The 25710-nt window shown below is 38.0% G+C and overlaps 2 protein-coding genes across 2 annotated transcripts in view; one reads left to right on the top strand and one right to left on the bottom strand.

Annotated features, from left to right (window-relative positions):
- ALK (ALK receptor tyrosine kinase) overlaps positions 1 to 2182 on the top strand; it is a 1052109-nt gene extending 1049927 nt beyond the window's left edge. Inside the window, exon 29 of the mRNA XM_064295177.1 lies at positions 352 to 2182. Within this exon, the coding sequence (XP_064151247.1) occupies positions 352 to 1056 (705 nt within the window). The 3' untranslated portion in view covers positions 1057 to 2182. The remainder of the gene's footprint in view (positions 1 to 351) is intronic.
- The window catches only part of CLIP4 (CAP-Gly domain containing linker protein family member 4), a 110618-nt gene continuing 86052 nt past the window's right edge, over positions 1145 to 25710 (bottom strand). The window contains exons 15-16 of the mRNA XM_064295178.1: positions 18008 to 18080; positions 1145 to 12722 (exon numbers count right to left, since the gene is read on the bottom strand). Of these exons, the coding sequence (XP_064151248.1) occupies positions 12407 to 12722; positions 18008 to 18080 (389 nt within the window). The 3' untranslated portion in view covers positions 1145 to 12406. The remainder of the gene's footprint in view (positions 12723 to 18007; positions 18081 to 25710) is intronic.

The following is a 25710-nucleotide window of genomic DNA, read 5'->3' as shown; positions in this document are numbered from 1 at the left end:
CATAACTTTTTTTTTTTTACAAACTCATTAATCTATAAGGTTTGCCAAAAGGTCACCACCTCTGTAAAGCCTTTCCTGACCGCCCTCCAGTGCCCCAGGCAGTAGGGTGCCCCTCCTAGCTCCCTGTACACCACCCATTATGGAACTTATCCTCTGAGCTCTTCAAGGATAAGTATGATTTCACAGTCACTTCTTATCCCCTGGTGCCTATAAACTAATATACTCTCAATAAATATTGAATGGTTTCCTCACCTGCAGGTAAGTTTGGAAGAGATTATCCCTATGGTAACCTTGGGATCCATTATCTTTTGTCTGCGATTCTAAGTTTTAATCCGTTTCTCCTACTGATAGGATCCAGATGTAATCAATACTGCGTTACCAATAGAATACGGTCCACTTATGGAAGAGGAAGAGAAAGTGCCCATGAGGCCCAAAGACCCTGAGGGGATTCCTCCTCTCCTAGTGTCTCCTCAGCAAGCGAAAAGGGAAGGAGAGCACTGCCCGACCGCCCCACCTCCTCTGCCCAGCACCTCCTCGGGCAGAGCCGGGAAGAAGGCGGCCGGGGCCGAGGTCTGTGTCCGAGGCCCTCGAGGGCCGGCCGGGGAAGGGGGACACGTTAACATGGCCTTCTCTCAGTCCAACCCACCGACAGAGGTGCACAAAGTCCAGGGATCCCGAAACAAACCGACCAGCTTATGGAACCCAACCTACGGCTCGTGGTTTGCAGAGAAGCCTGCCGCCAAAAAGAACGATCCTGTAGCGGCGAGGAAGCAGCAGCGAGAGCAGGGAAAGGCGGGACGCGAGGGAGGCTGTACTGCGCCGCCCAGCGCTGCCGCCGGGAGACTGGCGGGCGCCTCCCTGCTGCTGGAACCGTCCTCGCTGACCGCCAGCATCAAGGAGGTGCCTCTGTTCCGGCTGCGCCACTTCCCCTGCGGAAACGTCAACTACGGCTACCAGCAGCAGGGCCTGCCTTTGGAGGCCACCGCTGCCCCTGGAACAAGCAATTACAAGGACTCCATTCTGAAAAACAAGAACGTGACCCAACCGGGGCCCTGAGCCTGTTGCATACTCATTTCTCTTCCTTGGGAACCCTAAGCCTCAGGGCCTAGGTGATGGTTCCTCTACTCACCAGAGACCAAACGTGATTTTTCATTCTGTGCCAACTTGTTTTGAAGTGCCACATAAAACAGATGTATTTTCACGCCTTAGAAAGGTTTTGAGCATGAGTTCATCCTATTCTTTCAAAAGAAGAAAATAGACGAGTGTTAAACACGGGTGGATTTGGTTGCGTAAGGCTTTTATGCATGGCTGTTGTATACTTCCTTATGCTTCTTTTCAAATGTGTGTGCTCTGCTTCAATGTAGTCAGAATTAGCTGCTTCTGTGTTTCATAGCTGGAGTCACAGATGTCTCCTTAGCCTTGTTGATGGTGGACCACTCGACCGGAGAGAAAGCGGAAATAAAGGAGTTGTTTGTAATGCTTCAGCATGGGGAAAGGCATTCTTTACGTGGAAAAGAAAATTCATAGACAACTAACTGAAACTTCACTCGGATACTTTCAATTGTGCTGATTAATCTGACAATTGTGAACACGCGGTGAATACTTTCGAGAAAATGTGTATACATTCATTTAAACAAAACGCAGACACCCAGAGTGCTTTGAGTATGATAAAACACCAGTATAGATCCAGAGATTCAAGCATCCTATTAATTAATACCTCATGCCTTAAAAAATTATCCTACTAAAAGTGCAAAACTGAGTGTGAGGTATCCTACTGGATTTAAAACCCAATATATAAATTATTACTTACTTATTTTAAAAGTTTCCATTAATTAAACTCTGATCACTAAAACACAAAACATTCAAGCAGCAATGATACATGAAAGCATAGAAACATATCCACTCATGGGCATAAGTGTTAATATATTTTAAGCTAAAAACTGCCAACAGTTTCAGTCGTGAACCTACTAAACTGAAAGGTTTCTACTTGTAACGACAGACTGGGCCAGTAGACTAACAGGCACCCCAGTGATCCTATGGAGGTTCTAATGCAGTCCCCCGCTGTTCTGGCACTCACCCAAGTTCTCTCTCCTTTAATCATGGGATCCTAGGGTATGTGCAAACACAAATTTGCTGAAATATACATAGCGTAATTATCACGGCTATCAAATGCAGATTTAAAGCAAAGCATTTTTCTCTGGGTAGCAAGGAGTAGAGAAATTAAGAAACGCTTGGTGCGTGGAGGTTTGACGGTGACATGTTGTAGTGGAGGTGCTAAACTTGGTTTTCACAGGTGAAATTTATTTCCATGAAAAAGAATTAGGAATGTTAAATTTTTCTTATGTACTTATGCAAAAACGCTTTACTTTTTATTATCAGTAAGTTTTCATTTTCTTCTGTTTTTCTGCCTCTCCTCCATTCTCACATCCACTTTTTTTCCTGGTAATAGCTGTGCCAAAGCATCACCTTGGCAGGAAAGCATTTTTTATTACCTGCGAGGCACTGCAGCATTCCCAAGCAGGACTGATTCCCTCTCTGTGTGTGTATATGTGACCAGTCAAAGCATCGTCCAAATCTAAAGTATCACTTTAAATATGAGAAAGCCATTATGTTCTAAGCTGATACTAGACAACCGTTCATTTCTCTGAATGCCACTCGGGTGCCCTAGAGCTGCAGTCCTGTGCATATGTAGGAGCACTGACACCCTGGAGACCACCTTTCCTTATCTGCTTAACTGCCAAAAATACTGTCATCAGGCATACATGAAGACGAGATGTCAATGAGCTCAGCTCTAAATCACTGTGTCGGTAAGCTCTGGTTCATGCCAGCCACAAAAGAAAATAATCAAATTATAAACTGTAATCTAACTCACAAGCCACCTGAAAGGGGCTCAAGAATCACACTTGGAGAAACATTCCTAAAGGATGATGACAGAGAAGCTGTCAAAAACTGAGAAACATGGTTCATTTTACATTTCTAACAGCAGTAACCAATTAAACAGAGAGTGCTACCATGGTTAAATAGCCAACTCTTTACTCTTATTAATGGGGGGGAAGTCGTATCCCTTTCTATTCTTAAAAACTGTAAATCCATTACATTTTCAGGTTGTGCCTTATTACCACTGAGATTCATTTGTTGATAGATTCTAATCGTCTTTACTGGTATCAATTTTCATGTAAATGATAGTCAAGTCTTAAATGCCTGCATACACGAATAATAAACAGCTCCACAGTGAGATACGAAGGCCACAGGTGTTTCATTTAACCCGGTGTAACCCCTGGGTGTCAGCAAGAGATTGATCTGGACTATAACTCGCACCTGCTCCAGCCAGATGACTATAGCAATTCATATGGATGCTGTGGACTCTTAGTATTTATTAGCTAAGATAGAAAGTTCCACCTAAAATTTGAACACATACAGTTAAAGTTCGCAAAAACCCATACAGCAAACCCATTGCCACTGAGTAGATTCCAATTCATAGAGACCCTACAGGACAGAGTAGAACTGCCCCCTAGAGCTTACAAGGAGTGGCTGGCGGATTCAAATTGCTCACCTTTTTGGTTAGCAGCTGAGCTCTCAACCACTGAACTACCAGGGCTCCTAAGTTAGTTTGCAGAAGCTATGTTAAGTCATAAGCAATTGTAATTATTTATATTCCATGTCTATAAAGAGGCCCACTACGAGTTCACAAACTATTGTTTTGGGAAATTGGTAATTTGTGAGGAGTGACCAGTTAATACAGGGCAGCACCTCAAAAACACAGCAAATCAAAATAATGGGAATAGATATATCTTTAAAAAAAAAAAAGGTATGATCTATTTAGTAGAGTTTGGATTCTCTTCCACCAGTCAGGGCTCTTAATCCTGGTTTTGCTTGTCGTATCTGACCTGTCTGTACCTCATACCGTCACATAAAAAATAAAGCTGATACCCTCCCTCTCTCACTCCCCTCCAGGGAGATTATAGAATGTACGAAAGCACAAGCACTCTACCTTAAACCTCTTCAAATTCTCAGGTGACTTGAGCTCTTCCATCTGTGCCATGTTTTGCTTCATCTCTCATTTTTTAACGACAGTAGCAGGAACCCTACTAGGACCAAGTCCGTATCAGCTCAAAAAAAAGTATAAAGACTCTCTAGCACATTTAGAACCAGGTTCTAAGGTTTAAAAATAAGCAGCACAGAAACTATTTCATCAAGCTGAACAATTCTTTCTGTAATTGCTAGCATGTCCACATAGGACTTGGGAAACTCGACAGCTATATTACATAACTGCAGATTATCTTTGTTCCAGAAAATGTGACACCTTTACATCCAAACTGACAGGAAGGGCACGGCCTAAGGGGTCAGGCTATTTTAGTAGACTTTCTCCAGTAATAAATAAAATAAAATAAAATTCATAGAGCTCTGTAGAGCTAAAACCAGATGCATATGAATGCAGACTACTCCAGCTAACAGGCTTCCCATGACAAGGTTCATAAAACTGTATAAAGCGTATTATCAATCTATCCTTGACTAATGATTTTAAATGGGTCCCCAAAGAACACCAAGTTAAACTTTGCTAATTTCATCGCAGCAGATGGTTCCCTATGTTGTGTGAACATACAAAAGGAAAACCAGCATTCTCATAAATTCAATGTGATGGCCTAAAATAATAGATAATTACTGAGAATAAACAGTTAAGTCTTCTATTAAGATTCAATTTTCATTTGGTTTAGTGAGTGGGTGTACTTAACTTTTAATAAACTACTCAAGTACAAAGCTATTTTTAGCTCTAGCTTAACAACTTGAAAACATTTTAAAAGGTAAGAACTATTATATACAATTAATTGATGTTGTTATTAGTTACTGTCAAGTCAATTCCGACTCAAGGCAACCCCACACGTGCAGAGTAGAACTGCTCTAGAGGGTTTTCAAGGCTGTGACCTTTCAGAAACAGATCGCCAGGCCTATCTTCTGAAGCACCTCTGAGTGGGTTCAAACCACCAACCTTTCAGCTAGTAGTTAAGTACTTAATGGTTTGTGCCACCCAGGGACTCCATATACAATTCCAAAAAAAAAAAAAAAAATTAGTAGGGGGAAATATATGAACTATAACCACAAAACTAAAGCAACACTCTCTTCTCTCCAGCATTCAGTAATGTAAAACAAGTACGTTATCCTTCACATATAAAGATGGCACTACCAGGCTAACCTCAGAAAAACTGTAAGGACCAAAGTTTGCTTTTAGTGCCTTCCCATGTCCATTTCTTAAATTCCTCTTCTTGACATGACTTCAAGCTATTTCCCCAATCCCTCAATTTTCTAAGGCTTCCAATCCCTCAATTTAGTAAGGCCTACTTGCCTCTTTTAAAGCAATTCTTCAAAATGACTTATTCCTCCATCATTAAAAAGCTAGTTCAGTAGGCTGATTTCAACTTCTGTTAGTTGAAAGGCAGTCCTTACTAATTTTTTTTTTTTTTTAAGCATTAGTAACTACAGTTTTAACGCTCCCTGGAATATTTACATTTTAAGAGAGGCTACTTGTCACCATATATGAATATTGGATTGACAAAATCTCAGATGACTGTTACATTTTGGATGGGTTACCACTCTTCAGTCACTTGAGAAGCAACAAGCTGACTGGGCAGGAGTCGAGACACCTAGGTAGTAGACTGCAATTATCTACCTATGTGACTCGGGAAACTCATTTTCTCATTTAAAAAATGAGGGGTTTGTTCTCAAACACCCTTTCCAACTCTGAAGTCCATGATTCTGTAAGACTTCACCTCTGTGAAAGGCAAATCCCAATACCCAGCCTGTAATCAGTAGGACGTGGCCAGGGTGTGTGTGTACATTCTTCTCCTTGATCCTCGTAATTCATTTAAAGCCAAAGCCAGTTCATTCAGGGCATAACCCCAACGAGCCAAACTATATTTAATCTTTATAAAGAATTAAACCAGAAAGCTTAGTGTCAGTCCTGTTTATTCTTTCAAAGACCTCCTTAACAAATCACAAAATCATTAATATTCACGAGGTTAATCAGGGGTGGTTTCCCAAAAGTAGGAAAGCAGACAGGACCATGAGAATCATGGTCATTTAATGACCCTCAACTTTCAGCATCACCCCACCATATCTCTTTTGTGACATATGTTATAATTACAGCCTTGTTAGCAAGTAAAATCATAAAAGATGCCTTTTGAATGTTATCGTTTATCACACCTAGTATTTGATGATATAACAGATGTGCTTTCAATTGTCAATTTGCACCTCTTCAGTGCTCATCCCCAAAGTATGGTAACAAAGCCCAGAATAAACTGGGTGTTGGAGACCAGGAAGCACCTGTGGACTGAGGTGGCCTTCAACAAGTGTGTGATGGTACAGTTATTACCACAGGATTGGGCAGAATCCCTCTTTTAAGTTTATAGAGATACCATTGTCACTGGATGGCAATTGCTGGAAACTGTTGACTGCTATAGCTTTATAAAAAAAAAAAAAAAAGTAGATCTAAAAATGAAATACCCCAAAAGATAGCCATTGCAGACATCTCACCAAAAGATAAGACTGGGAAGACTGCAGGTGAATTTCCTACATTTTAGTGCATCTAATAGTTGAGAAAAAAAATAATTTGAATCCTTTCCATTATTCTCAATGTAGTACTTACATACTATCTGATATCGCTCAGAAGAAATAATTTTAAAGACAGAAATTCTTTCTCTTTATATACCAGTAAGCAGCTGGAGATGTTTTATGAAGAAACTAAACAGAGCACTGCATGGATTTCCTTTGTCACATACCAGGAGGTGGGAAGGGAGGCTTCAAGAATCTCTAGCTATTTCTTAATTCCCTAGGTTCTATTTCCTTCAAGGAGACATGATTATTTGAGAAAATTACAATATTTTTAATTGATGTGTAATCTATTGGAATTCATATTAGAAACTCATTTTTATTGGTAGGTTCAATAGAGAGGACTGAATTTTTGCTTTCTCTTCTGCTCTATGCTATTATCTGTAATACAAAATTCACTTCCCCCTGCCATGACTGAGGCTTTTTATAACTATTAAAATTCATTAAAAAATCTATTTTAGGAACTTTTTCCAAAGAAACTAGATAGTAATGCCTATCTTTCCTAAGAAGAACTGTCTGGGGCAGCCAATACCATTAACACTGTTGAGTGAGTTTCAAGCTGACTCTCAGAAGTCGTATCAGAAAAAGAACAGCTTGAAGCTGTGCATATAATTTTTACATGATTCATTTCCATGTCAGTCTTATTTGATTTGGTAATGTGAAAAATAATAATGAGCTCAGTTTTTAAGACCGTAAGTCTACTTCATGTAAAGCCATGAAGAACCCTATTGAGCTGGAGTTCAGAGAACTTTACCTTTATAAGACTGACACAGGCCAGGGAGAACACAGACACCAGCTGTATAGTTAAACCTATCCTTAAGAAATGCCTAAAATTCAGATTCAGTACAGTATAAGTCGATTTAGACTAGCAATTTAATTTCACTTTGCCAATTCAAAAAACTCTATTATGTAATGCTGAGACCAAATTCCTCCTGACCAAGAAGCCTATTGGGGTGTGTGTATGTGTAAATGTATAAATATCTACAGTACCAACACAATCATGTGCCTGCATTCATTCACGATTTTACAGCTGAACTTAAACTAGATTGATGAGCATTTTTTAAACGGCACCAGTGAGCATTGGAAACAGGTTATGTTTTAAGCTGATAGCCTCCATTTAAATACCTAAAATATCTTTCCTTTCCATAAGCCAGAACTCACTGCCCCTCCTCAGCACCACCACTGCAACCACCAGACTTCACTATCTGAAATGTCTAGTCAGTGATGAACAGGTGTAAAATATACACTTGTTGCTGCTTTATATTCATGAGAATCTAGTCACTATAAGATATTCTAAAATGAAAACCGGGAACAGTTTCCCCACTCCTTGGTGCCTTTCTCCCCAAGGGAGAGGCTGTAAGCAGAAAAAAAAAAAAATTATTTCTACCAAACAGAATACGAATATATTACTGTCATCAACTCTAATTCCTCCACATACATTTCTTTTTTCCCTCCTATAAAATTTTTTTTTATAAAAAAGCATTAGCAAAATTTTAGGGAGAAAAAATTTCTTTTGCCTATGCAAAGGCATCATATATTCTGCTTTTAATAAAAATCTCACTGTCTAACTCGTTCAGCCTATACACACTTCACTAGGAACATCTGTTGTATATACAAGCAGTTTATGTAACATTGTTTATAAATAAGGGCCTACATATCAAGGGATATTATTAAACAATTACTAAAAATATGTGATAATGTGAGTTTTGTATTAACTATATGTATTATGTAAGTGTAGTGAAGCAAAGGGCATGAAGAAAAAATTAAAAATAAATTCTATTGGCTTGCAACGCGGTGGTACATATTAATATGTCTGAGTCAATCATTTAGATAACAGATGCACCGTGAGTAGTTAAAATTACTAGATCTGTCTCTCCAATAAGAATGATTCTTAACACATTTGGTTTCTGGCCATTGGCCAATTTTCATATGTTCTAAATAGGCGACCTCAAAAGAAAATTCTAGCTGAAACAAAAATGCTTAGCATGGGAGTCCAGCACTATGGACAGTTCATTCTAGCTATATTAGATCAAGCACTTTATTATTGTGTTCTCTAAAGTATCATCATATGAAAACAGAACTCCAAAGGTGGTCCCAAGCAAAAGAGTTAAGCAGTCATCTTAGGTAACCCTGTTGTGGCTTTCCTGCCCCTTCCCTAGCCCTACCATGACATCTTTCTGTCTCCTACATGTCACTCTTTGGGGACAAAGATGGGCAGCCATGATTCAAACCTCTCCTGTCCCCCTGCCCCCTTTACCTAGCAAAATTTCTGTGTGCTGTGACTGAGTCTCTCAGGGCCTGGTATCTAAAGCTAGCTAGATAAGAGCTATGTTTTAAACAATCAGTGGTCTTCACTGCCTTCGTTCATTCAACGAACATTAACTGAGCATCTACTAGGTGCCCAGGTTTATTCCAGGTATTAGATATAAAGTGATGAACAAAACAGTTCAAAATCCATCCTTCAGTCTGGTGGGGGAAAAGAGAAATACATAAGTAAAAGTCTGGCAGGACCAACAGTGGAAAATGCTAAGAAGAAAGCTAAAAACGGGAGAGGGGGACAAAGAGTTCTGGGCAGGAGGGTGCAAGGGAATCAGACCGAGATTAAAAGCTTCTATTCAAATACAGCAAAACATCTGTATCTGAAGATTTTCATGCTCTTAAAAATATTTCCCCCAAATTATTCTAAAATATAAAAATAAAGCTCTCTACTAGAATGTAGGTTATTATTTATACCCGTTTGTTTCATCTAAATTCAAAGTGTTCCACCTGCCCTAAATAAACAAATGAAGCCCTAGCTGTATAAAAGAAGGTTAAAGAGATGTTAGAAAACTACAGAAACATGCTCTTTCCTAAAATGACTCTCTACCCATCAAAACGATACTTACAAGAAGGTAGCTAAACACATAACTTTATTTGTTGAGTAGAAAGTATGATACTTATTAAGACTGTAGGGATAGGGCAAATCCAAGCCATTTCTAAGAGAAAATACAAGTGTTAAGTACGAAGCATATGCAGCCTGAGCTGCCAAGAAAAGGACAGGTGCAGACAGGGTAAATGACAAGATACAATTCCAAAGCCACAACAGCTTCCCTTTTTATTAATGCTCAAGAAGTAAACTTTGAATGACATTTAATAAGCTAGGCACAAATGCAAACATCTCATTTGTATGTATATTAGATGTAAACATATACTTTATATGGATTTAATAATCTTAATCTAGTACAAAGAAAACAACTGGTTCTTTGGCCTTGAAAATAAATTCAGTGTTGCATTACTGCTTCTAACCTGGGCTGTTTAGTATCTGACAGGAAGAATGTGGCCATCCAAGGCCAGTGCAGTCAACGGACTTCATGCTAGGGTACAAACACAGTTTTTAAGCAATAAACTGTATAATAAAATAAGTTTACTTTTGAATTATAGTACATTTTCTTCAGTCAATAAAAAATATACTTGGATTACAAAGCAGCCTTATTTTGCAAATGCATTTCAGGAAAATAGCTCTAGCAATCTTTGAAATACCACACTTTAAAAAAGGCAACAAAGCAACAGGATTTAGATTAAAAATAGTATATTGCAAAATAGTTCAACATATTATTTCTAAGCACAAAGAGAGCTCCATTCTGAATGATACTTTTAATTTTATAAAGGAAACTGTTCCACTATTTCTGTGGTAACATAAAGTCTAAATATCTACAATGAAAGGTAAGCCTTTACACATATAGGACACAGAGTTCAGTACATACCACAACATAAGCACTTCCATCATTACATCACTCTACTACAAAGCTTAGATTTGTTAACGCGCACAGGATGGAAGATACAACCTGATACAGTTCGGTAGCTTTATAACAGGCTGAACTCTGCAACAACTGGAAATATAAAAACAGCAACAATAGCAAACACAAAACCAGTTTTATGAAAAATAAAACTAAAGTCGAGAAATCATAAACACTTAATGAATTACTACACTCTTCTCAACACATCTTACTTTGCTCTCTTAAATACGTTTTTTAAAAATGTTGTTCATATCCTAGGAGGAAATGATGACAAATTCTCCATAAAGGTGAAAGTGCATTGTGTTTTAAAAGTGCTTCTCGTGTGTGTGTTATGTGTATTTTACAGATAAGTCCAATAAGAAACTTAATTACATGCAAAAAAATTCTAATTATGACTTGAATTCATAAATGTTAATCATGGGTTTTTGTAGGCATCCGGATGAGTCAGCCAGGCAGCACAAAAGAAAAATCTGAGATTACACACACTGTATAAAGGAAAGAGCACTGAGCCATGAGGCAAGAGACCAAACTCTATGCTCAGCTCTGTCAAGCAGCGAGCTATAGCTAAGCGGCCCTGGTTATAGAACAACCGCTTTAGACTTGCATTTCCTTAGTTGGCAATGGGCAAGAGGCTGAGCTGGAGGGCCTCTAGGGCCCCCTTCAACCCTGAAATCCTAACATACCTTTATATGAGGCATCCCTGAAAAGGCAAATAATTTACAGAAAAATATGAAAAATCTCTAGCTTTTTGTACTTATTAATAATAAAGCACAGAAAGGGATTAAAAACTCCAAAAATGCTTAGCAGGAAAAGGTCATGTGAATACCATGTATTAACCAAAGCTAGTGAAAACCTTCACAATTATGGGCACTATGAAAAATGCAATGTCATGGGCAAAAATGAAACAGTAAGCAAAGTAATACATCAGTTGGTAATCTAATGGCACATTTTTTTCTTAACTACCAGAATTTTCATGGGTATAAAGCCTTAAAATTTTCTTATCTTTAAATTATTTTAAGAGAATCATGGTAATGTAATATTTCTATTTTGAGTATCAGGGCCGGAAGTCATACTTCCGGGTTTTTTAAGAATTCTCTCTGAAATGTTACACACCCACTCCTCACTTATCCACAAGGCTAGGTTCCAACAATCAGGTCATTTTGCGAAAACCGCATTAAGTGAGAGACCAGACTGCACCCGTCTTCAGCGGGTGTCCCCCCAACCCCACCCCTGGTCACTCACTGCCCTCGGGTGCCCCCAGCAGGCCCTCCCCCACCACTGGGAGCCCGCAGGGGCTGGGTGTCAGTGGTGGTGGTTGGCGGTGGTTGCCTGCAGCCCCCAGGGCAGCAGGAGCCCACCATCGCCTGGCCGCACTCCAGGCCTCAGCGGGGACCATCACGCCTGGCCTCTTCACCTTCCTGTTCCACCCGCCCCAGAGACAGCCCTTGGCAGCAGGCAGCTCCCAGGCCTGCAGGCAGTTGAGGCCTGACCACCTGGGCCCAGTGCTGGCTGCAGAGGTGGCAGAGAAACTTCTCTGGAAGAGACTTCTGAGCCCCCTGCCCAACTCCTGTGGCCTGGCTGCCCCTGCCTCCTACCCACCCGCTCGATGCTAGCCACGGGCCTGGCCTGGCTCCTCCCGCACCCGGGTACTACTCTCCCTCCCTCTCACAAACTCTCCCCAACCTCCTCTTGCCTTGGCTCCTCATTAATATACAGAGTAGTGGGATAACTGATTTTTTTTTTTACTATTGTCATAAATGGAAAATGTTGGATAACGAGATAGTCGATAAGTGAGGAATAGGTGTAATGGTTTTCGTGAAGATAACCATATTTTCAACATTTAAATAATGGCTGGATAAATAGTCCATAAACCATGGACTCTATTTTATACCCTATATTTTATTTATAGATTTATACACATATACTAGCTCTATCCCGTTTGTGTGTGTGTATACCACTTATGCATATACATACACTATATAGTATACTAGTATGCTAGAGCTCGTTTAATTGTTTACAAGTTTAACTCAACAATTCTCATCCACAAGCTTTGACCCATTAATTCCCCGGTAGGTTACTCTGCTTGGTCTAACTAAGACTCCGTGGTTTGGCTTACACGTAAAGTAGCGTTTGTCACCGACTGCTCCATCATTCTTTCCCTTGGCACTTCGAAGCTCAAGTCCAAGCCACACACCCGAAGCAAAGCCTGTGGGGCCCACGTACCTAACAGTACCCATCTCATTAGAACTGGTGAGGAGGACCTGAGCGCCCTCTCGCAGCTTCACGCTCCCTTCAATAGTAGCAGTAGTGCTGCTCCAACTACGACGCAAAGCAGTTTTTGATCTGTTCATAGGGGAAAAAGAGAAATTCTTAGGTGTGAAAGCCACATAATACAGTTTTTCATACTCATTTCCACTGCCAGATTCAGAATTCACTGTTTAATTCACAAAAGAGAACACTTTATGATCATAACTTAATTTTTTTTTTTACTTTTAAAAGTTTTTCTCTTGTGACTGTTTTAATACACTGCCGTAGTCTGGATTTAAGATATCACTTGCAAATCTGAGTAAACATATGCTTTCATTAAATAACACCTAGAAAAATACCATACCCATTTAACTGTTATCAATAAGATCAAATAAAGCAAAATCACCCCTTAGTTCATTTTTAAAGTATTTCTTTATATGAAAACAAATTTTAAAAACTATTAATCCACAACTTTGGGAAATAAATTTGTATACCCAAGCCCAGTGCCGTCGAGTCAATTCCGACTCATAGCGACCCTATAGGACAGAGTAGAACTGCCCCATAGAGTTTCCAAGGAGCATAAGCCCTAAAGTATAAGTGGGTTCATATATATATGGTCCCAGTTACACTTTAGGGCTTACTACCCTCCCTGCCATTAACATTAAAAAAGGTCTTAGCTGCCTTGAGTGAGGAGCCCTGGTGGTGCAACAGTTAAGCTCTCGGCTGCTAACCAAAAGGTTGGTGGTTCCAACCCACCCAGAGGCTCCATGGGAGAAAGACCTGGCAATCTGCTGCCATAAAGATTACAGCCTAGGAAACTCTATGGGGTACTTCTACTCTGTCACCTGGGGTCACTATGAGTCGAAATCGACTCCACGACACCTAACAACAAGAGTTGCCTTGAGCAGGATTCTTTCCTTTTCTCTACAATGAAACATTACTTACGATGTCCTATAGATGCCTCCTAGCCCCAGCCAATCACCTGACTTTATACCAAAACTACTTGGGACCTCAAAAAAACTCATACAAGGCCTCAAAGCCAGTACTGCCCCAAAGCTTCCTCCACTGTCAAGGGGAAGTGGCTGACCCTGATACCCACAATAGAAACATTACCTGGGATCTGGTTCCCCTATGGCCTGAGACCCTCCAAAACAGTTATCCAGAAAACATCATCAATGCTATCTGGAGCCTTCCATCCTCCATTTCATCCCACCTTGCCCACCCCTCCTCCAAAAGAAATCCCTCTCCCCACCCCCATAGTAGATAAAATTAAGAATCTGTTAACAAAATGGCATAGGACCTTGTTTTGAACAGACCCTAATACATTTTATTTCACTTTCTATATATTTTGAACACTGTCACACACAGTGTCTCATTTGCTCCTAAGCCACTCAAGAAAAAGGGAAGAGCAGGTACCAGTCACTCCAGTTTTATGGATAAGAAAATTGAGGCTCAGAGACTTGTCCAAAGCCACATTTGCCATTAAGAGAATTCTAGTTAGAAAACACAGTGAAAAATTATTTACCACGCCAAAGGCACAAATACAATAAAAATGTTAACAAGGAAATATGCAATACTTACAGGAAAAATTATGAAGAACATAAAAAAGAAAAATGAAAGAACCTTATTCCTGGATATAAACATATATAAGTCAATTCTTCCCAAATTCACCCTCAAAGGGATATTTTTTGCAACCTGACAAAATCATTCTAAATTTCACATGTAATAACAATAACTATCACTTGCTGTATGCACCAAACAATTTACACACATTTCATTCAACCTCACTCAAACCAGCAAAGTAGGTATTACTATCTCCTTCTAACAGAATAGGAATCTGAGACTCAGTGAAATTAAGCTATTTGCATAAGACAGAGAGGTGGTAAACAGCAGAGATATCAGTAGTTAAGAAAGTGTCAAAAAATTATAATAAGGGAAGTTTTACATTGCCGTTATATCAAAGTTACAAAAATTAAAACAATGTGGCTCTGATACAAGAATATACTTTTAAATGACAATGGAATCTTACGAAAATATACGTAATTGTTTAATGTGTGATAAAAAACAGAACTTCAAATCAGTGGGAAAGGAATGAATATTCATTTAAGGATGGTATGAAAATTAGTTAATTGCTTAGGGGAAAAATTAAGCTTTTTTTTTATATATTAAATTAAATTCCAAATCAATTAAAGTGTTAAACATATGAATGGAAAAAAGAAGGAACTATAAGAAAATAAGTCTGGGTCTTCACACACATATATACATACACACACACATATAGATACAGAGAGAGGAGGAGTGAGAGCGTACACACGCAAGAGCTCAAATGAGGTTCATATTTTAAAAGTCTGGCATCTGCTATCAATTAAGTTATGATTCTGGTTTTTTCCATTCATTATTATGCCATATAATAGCATACTCTTTAAGAACATTGCAAAAAGTCACACTGACGAAAAATATGAAAGAATATGGGAATGTTCTCATAACATATGAAGGAGGAAAAGGCATTCAAAGGGGTAAAGAGAGTAGAATTCATTTAACTTTAAACTTTCAGACACATGCATTAGAAAAAGCTGGAAAAGTACCCCCAAAATTCTGAGAGTGATACTCTCATCTGGGTGATAAGACAGATGATTTTTACCTTCAGTGAACTTTTCTGCATTTTTCATATTTTATAAAATTGCCTTTCATAAGCAATAATGTTTTTAAAGACATAAACAAATACTAAATAAATTCAATATCTAAACCAAAAAGTAATGGTTTGGGTGAACACTTAGTGTTTTAATAAGAATGATTTAATTTAAGTTAATGTTAAAGCTCAAAAAGCCCACAGAATTGAGAAACTTGGAATTACAGTACATTTGAGAGCTATATTTACTCACTGAAAAACATTACTGACCACTTATGAAATGGCAGACACAGAACTATGAAGAATAATCAGCTCTGCACCCCGCCCCCCAGCAGAAGGTCAATCAGTCACAACAGTGTTTCTCTCACCCCTAAGGTCAAGGACAGATTTCCTACTTCCTGTCAGCACCTAAAAGTCTTTTTTCGTTCCTTAGAACAGTGATCACCAAACATTTTGATCACATGCTCTATTAGTAAAAAAAACAAAAATTTTTAAAAATCACATATCCTCAATAAAAGTATATTTATTTTTTGTTTAAAACAGGTACAGGTGCTGATCTGTATGAGTCTGAATAAAGCTTAGTTTCTTTTTATTTTTATAGAAAATAAGTAGAAGCACTGACTTTTTTCTGATGCCAACAGATCATCTTGTGCATAACCATGCCTGCTGTGCAATCCCAGTGGTTCAGAATTCTTTCTCCGTCCCTTGCTGCCCTGCTTGTCTCTTCTTAGTAATTTTTTCCATACTGCCTAAGAACTACTGAATACCACCAATAAATTGGAGCACAAAGTTTCTGCCCTTAAAGTCTTTCAGCTATCAAGCAAAGAGACTAATCTCCAAATTGGTGAAGGCCTTGAGGAAGACAAAAAGGAAAACAAAAATCCTACCCAACCCTCCTAAACAGTACATGAACAGTCGCTTAGGACAAGTTAGCATTCTTAAATGAAATTTCAGACCTCTGAGATGCCTCCTAATAACTTCATGCTTAACTGCTGTATAAACTGCCTGCCTATTGTTCAGCTGCTCAGCAATGTATAGTGCTTGGGCTTCCAGGGCCCCACTCTTTTTTCATAAAATTTTATTGGGTTTTTGGTGAAAATTTACACAACAAGTTCTGTTCCCATTTGACAATTTCCACACAAATTGTTCAGTGGCATTAGCTACATTTATCACAATGTGTCAACATTCTCTTTGCGTTCTGTTTGTTCCAGTTCCAGTACTCTAGCTTCCCTGCCCCCTTATGTTTTCATCTTTGCTTCTGAGTAACTGTTGACCTTTGGGTCTCATACTGATGGTTTTTACATATGGCACTGATCTTATGGGTAATATCCTTTATTCTGTGTGCCACTCTACTACTTCTCTAAAAGGTGATCTGAGGAGATGGGCTCAGTTACAGGTTTAAAGAGTGTCTCAGGGCGATAGTCTCAGGGAGTCCTCTGTTACCTACTGTTCCAATTTGCCTGCTTTTTATTTTTTAAGTAAGAATTTGAGTTCTGCTCCATATTTTTCTTCCATTCTATCTGGGACCAACTGTTGTGACCCTGACCAGAACGGTCACTGGTGGTAGCTGGGCACCATCTAGTTCTTCTGGTCTCAGGGTAGATGAGGTTGTGGCTCATGTAGACTTGTTTCTTCTCTGCACTTTTTGTTACCTTCTTACTGTTTTCCTTAAGGTGAGTAGAGACCCATAGTTGTGTCTTAGATGGCCACTCACAAGCTGTTAAGACTCCAGACACGACTCCCTTCTTTAGGATGCAGATCATGGTTTTTGTGAACTATGTTATACCACCTGAGTTGTCCCATGAGACTATGGTCCTCAGGCTTTAAACCCAGAAAACCAGTGTTGAAATGTGTTTGGTTATCCATATTTGTGTCTTTAATGAATATATGTGCCGGCACCCACATGTTTGTATTTACACGTATTTTTTTTTTTTATCCTGTGCCTACCCGTATACCAATTTGCCTATACCCATGAATATGTGTTCAAACACTCGTTTTTACTTTGGTTATGCTGTGCATACTACATCCACTTTCGGTGCAGGGCCCCACTCTGAAGCACGGATGTGTCCACCCCTACTCAGTTGGCCTCTTCTCCCCAAAGCATTACTCATAGATTAATTAGAAGGATTATACAAATAACTCCCTGACCCATCAGTCCAGAAGAGTCTTGTATTCCTCTAAAAGTAAAAAGCTTTCAAAAAGTTTCAGAAAACCAAGGGGTTTCAGTAAAGCAAGTCTAGGGGAAAAAAAGAAATGAAAAAGGGAAAGGGGAATTCTCCCGACAAAAAAAAAAAAAGGTCTTGAGCAAGTATACTACAGAAGAGACCATGGAAACATTTATTTTTAATAATACTAAGTTTAAGTTATGCACGTAGATAGGCCCTACATTTCTTTTATGTATTGCTGACAATATTAAATCAAGTCTCTGACTAATAATTTAAATGAAGAGTTTAAAAATAATCCATCCTATTCAATAACACAAAACATAAACACCTAAACTTTTATTACTAGTATTAACCTCTTTAAAGAGAAAATATATGAAGTTTACTATTTTTAGTCACTTGGGATGTTTTTAATTGAGCTTGCCAAGGAGGAAAGTGCTCTTGTCAATACACTCAATCCCACCTTTTCTACTACATGTTAAAAATCTACCAAGCAACGTAAAAGATACAAATTCCTCTTTTCTTCCTTCACAGAATCCCCAGTCCCGTGCATCTTTAAAGGTGTTTTTCTAAATCTTCTTAATACTCACTTGGCAAAAGTATTTCTTCTGTTAATCTCTTTTTGGGAAGAAGCAGAAGTTGTACTGAAACTTCTCCTAAAACCTAAATATGAAAGTGAATGTTAGAAGAAAAATAAATTACAAATAATTTGCAGTCTTTATTAAATGTTATCTTTTGTCATTTTTTCTGGAAATGTTCTATTATGTCAAATGTTTCTTCAAAAAACAGAAAGTAAAGAATGTAAGTATATATGCAGAATATAATTGCAATTTAGATTTCTTGATAAATTTTTATCTAAAATCTAAACGGCTCTTTACCTTTCTCATCAATCTATGCACATAAATGAGTAAGTTAAGATCACAGCATTACCTTTGGAGGCTGTATTACAAGATTTCTTGAAAATCAAATAAAACTGAACCACACATTGATAAAGCTGTCTCTTTTTACTACTGAATATTAATCCTGAAAAACCATATAAGAAACTTTTTTTAAAAAACAATATCAATGTTTTAAAAGATTAAACAAACTTCAGAAATTATGACTGTTGTCATCTCTAAATAACAGAATTTAAAAAAGACTTCACAAAAGGTAAATTTTTAAAAAGGAATGGGATTTCCATTTCTGGCAGTTATGGCAGACCAGATGAATCTCTTATTGAAGCAACTACAATTTAAAAAATATATAATTAAAAAAACAAAACAAAACACTGCTGAGCTCACACAAAGGGTACAATTGCGAAGAGGCCAAAAACCAGAACGAGAAGCCATGAGAGGTAACCAAGCACCAAAGCAATCTACCTTCCTATACCACAGGAGAGAGGGAGGGAAACAGCCTGGGGCCTGCCAATGTGGAGATTCTAACAAAAGACTACTGTTAAAGTTAAGATCCCAAGCACTCACTCTCAGTGCAAGGTAAATAGAAACAAAACGAAATGTCACTCAAATGAAGACAGCAAGGAAAGTAGCTTATGTCAACCCTGGTGCTCAGTAAAACGAAAATTCATGTTATCTATGTAATGTAAAAAACAAAATTTAAAAAAATGCAGAAAATATAAATTGAAGTAGTCCCAGGTTGGCGGTGGCTCCAGGCAAATTGAAAAAATAAATATAATCTTCTCTGGCGGTATCAATCTAGGCCGCAGAGAATCCCCATATATAAAATTCTGAGGAAAATATGCATTTCACACTAAAAAACTATACAAAGTTCACAAGGAAAGAAGGCACCATAAATTAGACTCAGCAGTAACAGATGGCAGAATTAGACTCATAAAGATTTCAGATATTAAAATATTAAATATAAAATAAAACATGATAATTTTAAAATGTTTAAAATATGGGGAAAGAACAAGACACTAAGTAATTAAAGAATAAGTAACAAAGAAGCAATTTTTCAAGAAAGAAATGAAAATATTATTAAAAATGATATTTTTAATAAAATATGTGACTGGATTAAGTAGCAGGATAGGCACAGCTGATGAGAGAATCAGGAAACTAAATGAGAGATCTAAAGATAGCCAGAACGCAATCCAGAGAGACAAAGTTGTGAAAAATATGGAAGTAACATGAGAAACAAAGTCTAAAATACTAGTAATCATTGTTTCATAAGGAAATAATAAATAAAATGAAGAAGAGAGAATACTTGAAGTGTAACAAGTAAGAATTTTACAGAATTAATCAAAGGTACTGATCTCCAGACCCAGGAAGACCTATGAATGCCAAACAAGATAAATAAAAAGGAAGCTATACCAAGATACAGCATAGTAAAACTGTAAAACAAAGGAAACAGAGATCTTAAAAACTGTCAAACAGAAAAGATAAATCATCTACAACAGAATGGATTAGTTAGGCTGATAGCTGACTTCGCATCAAAGATGATAGAAAAAGGAGGGGAGGTGGACTATGACCACAATGAAGTCAAGAAGGAAAAAGAGTAGAAAAAAACTGAACAAATTAGAAACAAATATGATAGCATAAATAAATCCAAATATATCAGTAATTACAATAAATGCAAATGGATGACACTCAAGTAAAAAGACAAAGATTATCAGACCATATTGAAAACAAAAACAAAATCCAACTATATTCTATTTAGAAAACATTTCAAAAACATAAGGACACAGAAAGTTTAGAAATCAGTGAATAGAAAAGATATATTAGGCAAATATTCAACCAAAAGAAAGCTGGCATAAGGTAAAATGAATTATTATATGAAAAGAAAGTCTCTAAACAATGATTAAAGGTTCAACTCGGAGGAAGGTATAGTAATTCTAAACTTACATGCATTAAAAAATGTAGCTTTCAGGTGGGGCCAAGGTGGCGGAATAGCCAGATGCTTCCAGCAATCCCTCTTACAACAAAGACCCGAAAAAACAAGTGAAGTGATTATATTTATGACAAGCTAGGAGCCCTGAACATCAAAGCAATGTAAGAAAATGGACTGAGTGGCAAAGGAAGGGAGAGGTGGTTCAGGAGCCGAAATATACTTGAGTATATTTTACTGCGCCCCTCCCCCTACGCCCCCAAGCCAGCTTCAGTGCTGATTTCCCTGGGCCTGAGATAGGTGCTGCTGAGTGCTCTGAGCCATTCTCCCAGCCTTGGAGAAGGAATAAATTCACAATTGGAGAAAAGATAATCTGCCAGCTCCAATAACCTGGGAAGCCCAGGACAGAAGTGGCTCCTGTCCAGGCATAAATGGTCTGTAGACTTGGAGTACCTTTCCTCCCTGCATGGACCCATGTGTGCCTATTTCAGGAGAATGGGTCCTTGTTGGCAGACCGCAACTGTCTCAGCTGTATGAAGGAGAGGTGGGTGTTTGATATTTGACACCGCTTTACCTATTAAAAAAGGTCCTCACCTACCCATATCGGGGCCTAAGGACTAGTGGCTCCACTCAGGTCACCCAGCTGCCCGTAACAGGGGTTCAAGGATAAATGGTACCTCCCAGTCCTTACAACCAAAAGCACTGGGTGGCCATGGTCCATCTGCAGAACCCACCCACGTGTATGCTCTAGGGAACAGGGACACACTTTCTTCAAAGACACTGGGGGGACGGTTGTCAGCCCCCTGCCTTGTTCAGAGCATGACCCCCTGCTGCAACCAGATACTGGTACCTACACCAATCACCCCTGTCCCTCTAAGACCGTAGGACAGAGCCTGTACCACACAATTGATGACCAGCTACCTGGAGACCTGAGCTAAATCCATACAAGAAAAGTGAATGGCCTCCTAGGTTGATATGCCTGATAACAGCTCTAGCCATCTAGTGACAGGATATCAGAGCTTCAAAGCTGAAAATAAACTAGCTCACTCAAGCAAATCATTTGGGCATAACAAAAAAAAGCACGAAGCTAGGATACAGTAAGCAAACATAAAATGAACTAATACAATGACTTATAGATGGCTCAGAGACAATAGTCAATACCAAATCACATAAAGAAGCAGACCATGATCACTTCAACAAGCTCTCAAAACAATTAATCAAGGGATCTTCTGGATGAAGGCACCTTCCTGGAATTACTGGATGAAGAATTCAAAAAATTCATATACAGAACTCTTCAAGACATCAGGAAAGAGATTAGGAAGGCAATCAGGCAAAAAGCAGAACAAGCCAAGGAACACACAGATAAAGCAGTTGAAGAAATTAAGGCAGCTATTCAAGAACATAATGAAAAACTTAATAGACAAAAAACAGCAACTCAGTAGATTAAAAATAAAATTACAGTCAGACACTCAGTAGAAAGTCAGAGGAGCAGAACTGAGAAAGTGAAAGGCAGGATTGGTGAGACGGAAGATAATGCACTTGGCACCAATATATTTGAAGAAAAATTGGATAAAAGAATTTTAAAAAATGAAGAAATCTTAAGAATCATGTAGGACTCTATCAAGAGAAATAACCTACGAGTGATCAGAGTACCAGAACACGGAGGAATAACAGAAAATACAGAGAGAATTGTTGAAGACTTGTTGGCAGAAAACTTCCCTGATATCATAAAAGATGAGAAGGTATCTATCCAAGACGCTCACCGAACTCCACAGAAGGTACATCTTAAGAGAAAGTCACCAAGACATATTATAATCAAATTTGCCAAAACCAAAGATAAAGAATTTTAAGAGCAGCTAGGGATAAACGAAAAGTCACCTACCAAGGAAAGTCAAGACGAACAAGCTCGGACTACTCGGGAGAAACCACGCAGGCAAGAAGGCAATGGGATGACTTACATAAAACATTGGAAGAAAAAAATTGCCAGCCAAGGATCATATATCCAACAAAACTGTCTCTCAAATATGAAGGTGAAATTAGGACATTTCCAGATAAACAGAAGTTTAGGGAACTCATAAAAACCAAACCTAAACTATAAGAAATACTAAAGGGAGTTCTTTGGTTAGAAAATCAATAATATCAGGTATCAGCCCAAGACTAGAACACTGGAAAGAGCAATCAGATGCCTACCCAGACAGAGAAATCACAAAAATAAATCAAGATTTTTAAAAAACCCTCAAAACAGGGAAATACTGATATTATTAGGTAAAAGAAGACAACATTAAAACAATAAAGAGAGACTAAGAAATGTAGTCATACATTTTTCATATGGAGAGAAAGACAAGGCGATATAAAGAAATAAAAGTTACGTTTAAACTTTGAAAAACAGGGGTAAATATTAAGGTAACCACAAAGGAGACTAACAATCCTACTCATCAAAATAAAGTACGAGAAAAAAATAGAGACTCAGTAGAAACAAAATCAACAACGATGAATATGACAAAAAGACAATATACGAAGATAAACTACTCAGCACAAAAAATTAAGTGGGAAAAAGAAACTGTCAACAACACACAAAAAAAGACATCAAAATGACAGCATTAAACTCATACCTATCCTTAAACACCCTGAATGTAAATGGACTAAATGCACCAGTAAACAGACGGACAGTGGCAGAATGGATTAAAAAACACGATCCATCTATATGCTGCCTATGAGAAGACACACCTTAGACTTAGAGACACAAACCAACTAAAACTCAAAGGATGGAAAAAAATATATCAAGCAAACAACAATCAAAAAAGAGCAGGAGTGGCAATATTAATTTCTGACAAAATAGACTTTAAAGTTAAATCCAACACAAAGGATAAGGAAGGACACTATATAATGATTAAAGGGGCAATATACCAGGAGGATATAACCATATTAAATATTTATGTACACAATGACAGGGCTGCAAGATACATAAAACAAACTCTAACAGCATTGAAAAGTGAGATAGACAGCTCCACAATTATACTAGGAGACTTCACCATACCACTTTCAGTGAAGGACAGAACATCCAGAAAGAAGCTCAGTAAAGACACCGAAGGTCTAAATGCCACAATCAACCAACTTGACCTCATACACATCTAAAGAACACTCCACCCAACAGCGGCCAAGTATACCTTCTTTTCTAGTACACATGGAACATTCTCCAAATTAGACCACATATTCGGTCATAAAGCAAGCCTTAGCAGAATCCAAAACATTGAAATATTACAGAGCATCTTCTCTGGCCACAAGGCCATAAAAGTGGAAATCAGTAACAGAAAAAGCAGGGAAAAGAAATCACACACTTGGAAACTGAACACTAACCTGCTCAAAAATGACTGGGTTCTAGAAGACATTAAGGATGGATAAAGAAATTCATAGAATCCAATGAGAATGAAAATGCTTCCTATCAAAACCTTTGGGACACAGCAAAAGCAGTGCTCAGAGGTTGGTTTATATCAGTAAATGCACACATACAAAAAGAAGAAAGGGCCAAAATCAAAGAATTATCCCTACAACTTAAACAAACAGAGAGCAACAAAAGAAGCCCTCAGGCACTGAAAGAAAGCAAATAATTAAAATTAGACCAGAATTAAATGAAATAGAAAACAGAAAAACAATTGAAAGAATTAACAAGACCAAAAGCTGGTTTTTTGAAAAAATTAACAAAATTGATAAACCATTGGCCAAAGTGACAAAAGAAAAACAGGAGAAGAAACAAATAACCTGAATGAGAAATGACATGGGCAATATTACAACAGACCCAACTGAAATGAAAAGAATCATATCGGATTGCTACCAAAAATTGTACTCTAACAAATTTGAAAACCTAGAAGAAATGGATGAATTCCTAGAAACACACTACCTAAACTAACACAAACGGAGGTGGAACAACTAAATAAACCCATAACAAAAGAAGAGATTGAAAAGGTAATCAAAAAACTCCCAACAAAAAAAAAGCCCTGGATTGGACGGCTTCAATGCATAGAAAAGGAGGGAATACTTCCAAACTCATTCTATGAAGCCAGCATATCTCTGATACCAAAACCAGCTAAAGACACCACAAAAAAAGAAAACTACAGACCTATATCCCTCATGAGCTTAGATGCAAAAATCCTCAACAAAATTCTAGCCAATAGAATTTAACAATGTATCAAAAAAATAATTCACCATGACCAAGTGGGATTCATACCAGGTATGCAGGGATTGCTCAACATTAGAAAAACAATTAATGTAATCCATCATATAAATAAAACAAAAGACAAGAATCACATGACCTTATCAATTGATGCAGAAAAGGCACTTGACAAAGTTCAACATCCATTCATGATAAAAACTCACAGCAAAACAGGGATAGAAGAAAAATTCCTCAACATAATAAAGGGCATTTATACAAAGCCAACAGCCAACATCATCCTAAATGGAGAGAGTCTGAAAGCATTCCCCTTGAGATCGGGAACCAGACAAGGATGCCCTTTATCACCACTCTTATTCAACGTTGTGCTGGAGGTCCTAGCCAGAGCAATTAGGCTAGATAAAAAAAATAAAGCACATCCAGATTGGCAAGGAAGAAGTAGAAGTATTTCTTTTTGCAGATGACATGATCTTATACACAGAAAACCCTAAAAAATCCTCAAGAAAATTACGGAAACTAATAGTTCAGCAGAGTGTCAGGATACAAGATAAACATACAAAAATCAGTTGGATTCCTCTACACCAACAAAGAGAACACTGAAGGGGAAATCACCAAATCAATACCATTTACAGTAGCTCCCGAGAAGATAAAATACTTAGGAACAAAACTTACCAGAGACATAAAAGGCCTATACAAAGAAAACTACAAGACACTACTGCAAGAAACCAAAAGAGACCTACATAAGTAGAAAAACATATCTTGCTCATGGATAGGAAGACTTAACATTGTAAAAATGTCTATTCTACCAAAAGCCATCTATAGATACAATGCAGTTCCGATCCAAATTCCAATAACATTTTTTAATGAAATGGAGAAACAAATCACCAACTTCAAAAGGAAGGGAAAGAGGCCCCGGATAAGTAAAGCATTACTGAAAAAGAAGAAGAAAGTGGGAGGCCTCACTCTACCTGATTTTAGAACCTATTATACAGCCATAGTAGTCAAAACAGCCTGGTACTGGTACAACAGCAGATACACAGACCAATGGAACAGAATTGAGAATCCAGACATAAATCCATCCACATATGAGCAGCTGATATTTGACAAAGTCCCAAAGTCAGTTAAATGGGAAAAACACAGTCTGTTTAACACATGGTGCTGACATAACTGGATATCTATCTGCAAAAAAAAGACACAAGATCCATACCTCACACCGTGCACAAAAACTAACTCAAAATGGATCAAAAACCTAAATATAAGATCTAAAATGATAAAGATCATGGAAGAAAAAATAGGGACAACACT

Source organism: Loxodonta africana, chromosome 12 (genome assembly GCF_030014295.1).
Source record: "Loxodonta africana isolate mLoxAfr1 chromosome 12, mLoxAfr1.hap2, whole genome shotgun sequence".
Lineage (NCBI taxonomy): Eukaryota > Metazoa > Chordata > Mammalia > Proboscidea > Elephantidae > Loxodonta > Loxodonta africana.
The sequence above is the reverse complement of the archived record's forward strand: the minus strand, read 5'-3'. Positions and strand labels throughout refer to the sequence as shown.